Here is an 8861-nt window from a genome sequence, read left to right as displayed (position 1 = left end):
TCCTTTAATGTAACTGAATCAAATTTATTTTAACCTTAATTACAACTTAATCTTAAAAAGTACCTGCAACTGCTATATTTTTATTTTTAGAATAGTAACACTAATAAAGACGAAGATGAAGAAAAAAGTCCAAATACTACACAATTGGCCTGTTAAATTAAATGCACTGATCGTAAAAAAACTGAACAATTTCAAAATAAAATTATGAAAAAATAAAAAAAAAAAAACTTAAAATCTGCAAAGTAAACATCGGTGCGTTGACACTACAGACAATGGGTCCAGCTGTAATCTTCAATTTAGCCTTTTTGGTCAGAGAAGCGAAAAAACATAGTGTTTTTGTGTATGTATATGTCAGTTACGTGTGTATCTGAGCTGAGCTGTGTAGAGGAGATAGATGCCCCAACAAAAGTCCCAACTCCCAAGCATAAATTTTGCTGTTTTGTTTAATTTTGCTGTTTGGTTTCTTGTTTGCATTTCAGAGCTCAAATGGGTCCCCCTGAAAGGAGTTAATTTTAGGGCTTGAGTGATTCTTCCCTTTTTCCCATCTCCATATGTTTGGTACTCAAGAGCTTCTCACCACCAACTGCTGAATTGTTCAGATTTCAAGATTTTGGCTTTCTGGGTTCTTGATCTGAGATTCTTGTCATTTTTCATATATATGTATGAGACTGCATTTTTTATATGTCTATGGACCAAACAATTGAGAGATCTCCTAATGGGCTAAGGGTTTTCAGAGTTCAACCTCCATTGGTGAGCCTCACAGAATCTTTTTGAGCTCTTTCATTTCTTCAATTTCACGTGTTTCCGATGATGCCCAAATGAATTTTTTGGTTGTGTGCTATCTCTTGATTTATATGCATCTGCGTTTTTCATTTTTCTGAAATTTGTCATGTTGTTTTGTTTGAGAGTTTTGATGATTTTCCTAGATTCCCACCTGGATTTTGTGAAGTATGAATTCTAATTAGTTTGACTTGACTCACCATTGATTTGGTTAGGAGAGTTGCTGTTACTCATTACAAGATGGATTGTCTTGATGCATTCTCCATGGCTGAAATGTGTGTGTGTGTGTGTGGTCATTTTTGTTATGGTGTTGATTCTGGAACTGTTATGGTGTGGTAATTTTTGTGTATAATCTTGTTTAACAAAATCAAAGAAATCAATGGTGGATAAGGGAGATATAGCTAAATTAATGCTACTCGATCCATTCACAGCTTGATGAAAGCATCATTTACACTACTCATTTGGAAGTATTAACTTTGTCAGAAACTACAAAGAGCATACATATTGAAAGACGGTGGTTTTATTTTCTTTCCCTATGTTTGTGAGAATTGAGAGTTATCTTGATAAGAGCTTACTAGTAGAATTCCTGTTACATATGTTAGGTGTATTTAAGAATGAGCATGCCTAAATCATGGTTATTGATTAAAAGTCATTTAAGCTTGAGAATTTGTGGTTTATGAGCATGCCTAAATCAAGGGATCTAACTTCGGTTTATGATTGAAAACACGTTTGGACATTTGTGGTTTACTGCCACAGTATTGCATGAGAATTTAAGCTTGAAGGCACATTAGAGACAGGATATTGAATAGAAGGCATCTTAGATGAAATTTTTGTTGAAGAGAGTAATGAGTTTGAAAGTTATTGATGCTTTTGTGTTAAGAGTAATTGGACTTTTGTATTAGTTGGATCTTATTCTTCATATAATTTTTGCCCAATTTGGTTACAGTTGAAGTTATCCTTGATGGTGAATGGTGGAGTCGTTTCACCATTCATGTGAATCTTTAGCTGTTGCCTGAATTTATTTGGCTATAGCTTTGCAGGAAGAGTGTAATTTTTTCCATGTCTTTGAATCATATAGCTAATGACAACTGGCTGAATCATATTTTAAAATTAATCCCTTATTTTCTAATCTATGCTACTGCTGATGTATCTATCTGGAGTGGAGTTAGTGTGGCGCCTTTTAAATCTGTACATTGACAGAATTTATAAGAGAAGAATATATTAGTACTTTTCAAAGTGTTCGTTGTGGTGCATAATGTATGGTAGTGATTGTTCTGCAGAGTCTAATAGGTATCGTCTTTGTGTTTGTTTAGTATAGCCTGGTAAAGTACAGTTCCTAGTCTAACTTACAGACCATGTGAAGTATGCAAATGCCACGTCTTTCCTCAAAATAATTTTGTTTAGCAACTAAGGTTGGAAATTTTGCAGGTTGATTCTGTATCATGTTACTGCAAGGTGGATTCGGGGTTAAAAACAGTTGTTGGGGCAAGAAAATTTGTCCCGGGTTCTAAGATATGCATCCAACCAGATATCAATCCTCATGCACACAAGACAAAGAACTCTCGTCGGGAGAGGAACAGGGTACAGCCACCACTTCTACCAGGACTGCCTGATGATCTTGCGATTGCTTGTCTGATTCGAGTCCCTCGTGTGGAACATAATAAACTTCGTCTAGTTTGCAAACGGTGGTTCAAGCTTCTAGCTGGGAATTTCTTCTACTCTCTTAGGAAGAGTCTCGGTATGGCAGAAGAATGGGTATACGTAATGAAAAGGGACCGCGATGGGCGAATCTCGTGGCATGCCTTCGATCCAACCTACCAACTCTGGCAGCCCCTTCCGCCCGTCCCATCAGAGTACAGCGGGGCCCTTGGATTCGGCTGTGCTGTGCTTAGTGGCTGTCACCTTTACTTATTCGGTGGGAAAGACCCGCTAAAGGGATCGATGAGACGAGTTATATTTTACAGTGCTCGGACAAATAAATGGCATCGGGCACCGGACATGCTCCGGAGAAGGCACTTCTTTGGCTCGTGTGTCATCAACAACTGTCTGTACGTGGCCGGAGGCGAATGTGAAGGGATTCAAAGAACTTTGCGATCCGCGGAGGTATATGATCCGAACCGGAACCGGTGGAGCTTCATTGCTGACATGAGCACAGCAATGGTGCCATTCATTGGGGTTGTGTATGATGGGAAATGGTTTCTAAAGGGGCTTGGATCCCACAGGGAGGTTCTGAGTGAGGCCTATATACCGGAATCCAACGCGTGGAGTCCAATAAACGACGGGATGATAGCTGGCTGGCGCAACCCGAGCATCTCCCTGAACGGGAAGCTCTACGCTCTGGACTGCCACGACGGGTGCAAGCTGAGAGTGTATGACGAGGGTTCGGACACGTGGAATAGATTCATCGACAGCAAGCTCCACCTGGGGAACTCTCGGGCCCTGGAGGCTGCAGCCCTGGTGGCCCTGAACGGGAAGCTGTGCATCATCCGGAACAACATGAGCATCAGCATAGTAGACGTGTCGAGCCCCGACAAACGAGTTGAGAGCAATCCTCAGATATGGGAAAACATAGCGAGTAAAGGCCATTTTAGGAATCTGTTCACGAATCTGTGGTCGAGCATAGCTGGGAGAAGTGGATTGAAGAGCCATATTGTGCATTGTCAGGTGCTTCAAGCGTGACTCAACTACCTACATATTCAACCCAATCCCCTTCCCATTATTGTAAAAGAGCAAAATATTTGGGTTGGCCTTCGATTTTGAGGTCCTCAATCTTGATCTTCAAGGCAAAACAAAAAAGAACAAAAAAATTATTTTTATTTCTCGTATTATCTGTGTGCATATTTTTTCCCTTAAATTAATAGTCGATTAAAGTTCAATTTTAGTTTCATGATTTTTCATATGTGGGATTTTGAGAACTCTCGTACAAAACTCTTCTCTTAGAGTATCCGCAATGGCGGACTTCCGCGCGGAATTCTCACGGACATCCCGGAATTCCGTCGCGGACGTCCGCCATTAGGCATACCCGCCACGGATACGGAATTCGCCCGAGGACGTCGCAGGTCTGCGGCGTTAAGCGGTATTCCACGGGAATTCTGCGAGGACGTCCGCCATTGCGTCGACTCCCGCGGAATTCCGCGCGGACGTCCACTGTATTTCGTTTTTTTTGTAATGTCTATATATACCGCTCGTTGAACTTCGTTTCATTTCGCACCACTTGTTTTAACAAGTTTCTCTCTCTCTAAATTTCTTTTATATAATAGTAATGGCTGATAGTGGTAGTGGTAGTGGTAGTGGTAGTGGCCATCCTGAAGACGTAATGGCTCCGATTTGTGCACATGTGCGGGAGGCCGCGGCGAGGGAGGAACAATCGGCCTCGGCGCCGGCGGTGCCTCGACCCATCCACCGTCACACCATAGTACCCCGCGACCACCTCGCTGCCCACCGTCGGTTGTATGAGGACTACTTTGCGCCAGAGCCGCGGTTTGGGGAGACCCTATTCCGGCGACGGTTTAGGATGCAGCGGCCGCTGTTTCTGCATATCGTTGGCGCTTTGGAGCGTCGATACGGGTTTTTCAGGGTGCGGGAGGATGCAACGGGTAAACCCGGCCACACGCCGATTCAGAAGTGCACTGTCGCACTCAGACAGTTGGCGTGCGGAGGTGCGGCGGACATGTTCGACGAGTACCTCCACATCGGCGAGTCAACAGTCCGCGACTGCCTGAAGTATTTTTGTCAGGGCGTTAGGGAGATATTCAGGGATAGGTATCTTCGGAAGCCTACCCCCAAAGATTGTCAGACTCTGCTGGATATGCACGGGTCTCAGCACGGCTTCCCGGGGATGCTGGGCAGCATAGATTGTATGCACTGGAAATGGAAGAACTGCCCCGCTGCATGGAAAGGGATCTACACTACTGGTTTCAAGGCCAAGAATCCCACGATGATCCTTGAAGCGGTAGCTGACTACCGGTTGTGGATATGGCATGCCTATTTTGGAGTAGCCGGGTCGAACAACGACATCAACGTCCTCCAGTCGTCGCCCCTTTTCAACGACCAGTGCATGGGCGTCGGTCCGGCCGTCAACTTCGTCGCCAACGGCAACCATCACAACATGGGCTATTATTTGGAGGATGAGATATACCCGATGTGGCCCGTCTTTGTGAAGACGATCAGATGCCCAACGGATGCGAAGAAGGTATACTTTGCGCAACGTCAGGAGGCAGCGCGCAAGGATGTAGAGCGGGCATTTGGTGTGCTCCAGGCTCGATGAGCGGCAGTGAAGGGTCCATCACGGCTGTGGTACGTTGACAGCATCGCCGACATCATGTACGCATGTATTATCATGCACAACATGATCGTCGAAGATGAAGGTCCAACACTGACCGATTGGGCCAATGATGATGCTGATGCTGATGCTGCGGGCCAAGCCACGGCGTGGCCACTAGCAATGTACGCATGGGGATTCCCCATGACGACGTCGATCGAGTCCGTGCATTTGCCGACATGGGCCAAAAACAAGCCCTCGTTCGACTCCAGAACGATATTATTGAAGAAGTGTGGCAGCGTAGGGGTCGTCGTTGATGTAGTTTTTAATTATTGAAATGTATTTTTTTTATTTGGTGAAATGTACTTTTCTTATTTTAATGGAATTTTTTCCTTATTTTCGTCGAAATTTTAATTACGTAAATTGTTTACTTCCGGAAATTGTTTAATTTGTGAATTTGTGATCTTTTTTAATGTGAGAATTCCGTCGGGAATTCCGCAGGAGAAGTCCGCCACTGTGCAGTGGGAATTCCGTATGACGTGGCAGAGCAGTGGGAAGTCCTTATGACGTAGCAGGAGGTGTTTTTAGAAAATCCGCGGGGAATTCCGCCTGGACATCCGCACCACTGCGGATGCCCTTATTAAAAGATTAACATTCATTCCAACTTCTATTGGTCTTGCCTTATTAGTTTATGGCTCACTTGATTAAATCAATTGATGTGTGTAGTGATAAATTCACTCACACATTTTACAGCATAGCGTATTACAGATTCAAAGTGTATCTTTCTATGTTTGCCACAAAAATGTAAGGAAAAAGGAATGCTAAACTATAGCACACAATGACACAATATTGATTCATTATTTAATTTCACAGCCATATCAAGTATATATGCATACCAAGCTCAATGTAGGATAATAGTATTATTCTAGATTTCCTTCAGTCATAAAACAGTACAAGGTTCTCCATCTGATACTCAGATCTGAGATTCAGACATAAGTTTAATATAGTCCATAAAACAGGACCTCCCTGCTTCCTCGTATAAAAGAGAGACAGCTTGAGCTTTTAGCTATTTATACTAAACTACATAGTTACACTGCATGAGCTTAGTGGAAAAGGACTGCATTGCAGAATCATCATATATATGGAGTTTACTTTCAGTTGGCTATTCGGTTACAAGCATCGGGATGTCATCAACTGAAGTTGGCATCTGCAAGAAACAGACAACTTAGCAATTGCTATGACAAAGTTGAATCTCTAACATGTTAGCATCTCAAAATTTGCACTAAAACATTTTTTGGGTTCTGTAACAGATTTGAGAAAGTGTAAAACTTATGTCGAGCCAAAACCATCAGCCAAGTGGGTGTGATCCCGGAGCTGCTGACATTGTATCCTTACACGAAAAATTCATTGACTAAAAAATTTGTCAAATATAAAGAACACTGAGAGACAGCATTTCTTACTAGAGTTGACATTGGTTGCTCAATGCTGAGTCTATCTAGCATCGGTACCTTGTGATACTAAAATGCATGAAATCTTGAATTTGCATTAATGCAGCAGCTTATTTGGTGAATACATGCATGCTAAGTTTGAATCTTTCTTTGCACGACGTCTAATGCTACAACTCGACTACATGAGTGACTCTCACACCAACCATAAGAACCCAAAAATTCCTCAACGTACCTAGCTATCTACAAAATACAGAGCCTGCAGCAGTTTAAACTATCGCCCAAACGAAACAATTGATTCAACTATAAGAATCAAGATATCTTCCACGTCTCATACATCTCTAGATCTACAAGTTCCACTCGCTAAACATTCATGATGTTCTTCTACATCTTAAACTCCTCGGTATTAGAACATAGTAGTTTCTTACTTTAGAAAAGATCAACTCGTAATACAAAATCATCTTCATTAATCTATTGAAGGTAAAAACAAAAAACACAAGTAAAACAGCAACTCCTTATCACCACATTGATGAACAATAGTTCCATATCAATTTGGGGCAATAAATAAAGTTAAAAACGTTCTCCAACTTTCCAAAACACTTTCTTGGCATAATGATTACTACAGCAAATAACATTATATCCAAAACAAACATCGATCGCACAAACCAGCACTCTTTTAAGTGGTTTTAACTTGGTTCGTTTTATCATCAATTTAGTGATCGTGAAATATGAGAAGTAGCCCTACACGCTACAATCCTCTCAAATCAGTCTACAGCATCCGAATTCATAACATAGGAGCAATTAAACAATCAAGAAATCAGAAGCCCCAAAATTCAAAACCCTGATTAAAGGAAACGACGGAACAACATTGTACCTCAACAACCGGCGTCGAAGTCACGGCTTTATCTGTGCAGGAGCGAACAGTCAAGAACTGGTCAAGCTCGAGCTCCTTGTTGATAATCCCGACGGTGAAGTAGATGCTTCCGGAAGGCGGCAAGTCAACCTTAATCTCATCGACATCGAACCAGAAGAAGTAGAATCTCTGCACCTGAATTCCCTTCAAATTGGTGATCGAACCGATACTGAGCTTGCCGGTGATCTTCTGTTCGTAATAGACCAGGTAATCGAACTGTATGTAGCACGGATTCTCCAAATAGACCTCGAATTGACCGTCGTCTGAGAGAGTGTAGTTGACGACGGAATCAGGTAGAAGGCCGCTGGGGAGGCTGAATTTGGGCAGGATTTCGTAGACCGTGGGCTTCGGAGCTGGTGGATCGGTAGGGGATGAAGCGCAGAGTGGGAGGAGGAGGAGGAGAGAGAGGAGCTTCATCTTCGACGCCATGGATTGTAGAGTGTAGACTTTCGCTTCTGTGCTCTACTCTAGTAGTATAGTCTAATTTAAAATATTAATACATCGGGACAGATGACTATTTTTATATTATTTCAATAGGTCCCACGTGATGCAGTTATTTTAGTGATAGTAATAAATAATTAAAGTGAAAAAAAAATAAAAAAAATAATTAAAATAGATAAAAAGTAAATTAAGAAAGAAAATAATATAAAAGAGAGTAATATATACATTATTATCTTACTTACTTTAGTTATCTCTACTCTAATTACTATTTATCATTTTTGCAAAACAACGTCCGATTTAGAACGCCTCACTTGTAGTGAGATGGAGGTAGTATAATTAGGACGATGAGTAGTATTTTTGAAATTTTGTGACGAAAATAACCCTAAGTATCAAATACAGTACATGATTTTTTGGCCGATTTTTTTTTATAAATTTTAATTATATAATATCAAACATATAGTATTTCTTTTTAGATGGAAAGTGCTTAACTAACGGTTAGTTGAAGTTAACAATTTTTATAGTGTATTTTTTAAAAGATATTTCAAAATTTTAAATTTACATATTTATTTTAATTTAAATTATTTTTTCATAAAATATATACTGTATTTGTCCATTAAAAATAATTTTATCATTTTATTATGGTCCGTTCTCATTAATTAGTCTAATTATTGAAAATGGAAAATTACTCTTAATTTATTCCCTACTCAATATTCAACAACTCATGTGAAGAAGGGTTCCATCTATTTATATTTGATGGAAAGATGTTTCTTAAACAAATATTCTAAAAATAATAGTAAGAGTTTTTTTTTAAAGATTGAGTTTAGCAATTTTTGGTTACTTTGACATAATAGAAGGATATAGTTGTAGTACATAGTTATACACGATCTAGTTTTTAAATGATACTCCCTCTGTCCCATTTTAGGAGCCTCATTTACTTTTCTACACTCATTTTATAAAAATAATAATAAATAATTAAAGTGGATAAATGATAAAATAAGAGAGAAAGTAAATGAGACTTCTA

At 40.4% G+C, this 8861-nt stretch overlaps 2 protein-coding genes across 2 annotated transcripts; one reads left to right on the top strand and one right to left on the bottom strand.

Annotated features, from left to right (window-relative positions):
• The first annotated feature begins 275 nt into the window (after positions 1 to 275).
• LOC121743571 (F-box/kelch-repeat protein At1g55270-like) lies at positions 276 to 3661 on the top strand. The gene is made up of 2 exons (XM_042136897.1): positions 276 to 750; positions 2209 to 3661. The coding sequence occupies exons 1-2, from the start codon at positions 682 to 684 to the stop codon at positions 3457 to 3459; spliced, it is 1320 nt and encodes a 439-aa protein (XP_041992831.1). The 5' UTR covers positions 276 to 681; the 3' UTR covers positions 3460 to 3661.
• Positions 3662 to 5948: 2287 nt separating this feature from the next.
• LOC121796479 lies at positions 5949 to 7872 on the bottom strand. The gene is made up of 2 exons (XM_042195323.1): positions 7361 to 7872; positions 5949 to 6248 (listed from the first exon to the last, which is right to left on the bottom strand). Exons 1-2 carry the CDS (start codon positions 7826 to 7828, stop codon positions 6204 to 6206), a joined length of 513 nt encoding a protein of 170 aa, XP_042051257.1. The 5' UTR covers positions 7829 to 7872; the 3' UTR covers positions 5949 to 6203.
• Positions 7873 to 8861: the final 989 nt, after the last annotated feature.

This window comes from Salvia splendens, chromosome 1 (assembly GCF_004379255.2).
Source record: "Salvia splendens isolate huo1 chromosome 1, SspV2, whole genome shotgun sequence".
Lineage (NCBI taxonomy): Eukaryota > Viridiplantae > Streptophyta > Magnoliopsida > Lamiales > Lamiaceae > Salvia > Salvia splendens.
The sequence above is the reverse complement of the archived record's forward strand: the minus strand, read 5'-3'. Positions and strand labels throughout refer to the sequence as shown.

Excerpts from the sequence above, each read along its gene's own strand:
- LOC121796479 (XM_042195323.1), bottom strand. The coding sequence starts at position 7,828 with ATGGCGTCGAAGATGAAGCTCCTCTCTCTCCTCCTCCTCCTCCCACTC. Across the intron at positions 6,249-7,360 it reads CTTCGACGCCGGTTGTTGAG|ATGCCAACTTCAGTTGATGA; the intron begins GTACAATGTTGT and ends TGTTTCTTGCAG.
- LOC121743571 (XM_042136897.1), top strand. The coding sequence starts at position 682 with ATGTCTATGGACCAAACAATTGAGAGATCTCCTAATGGGCTAAGGGTT. Across the intron at positions 751-2,208 it reads TCAGAGTTCAACCTCCATTG|GTTGATTCTGTATCATGTTA; the intron begins GTGAGCCTCACA and ends GAAATTTTGCAG.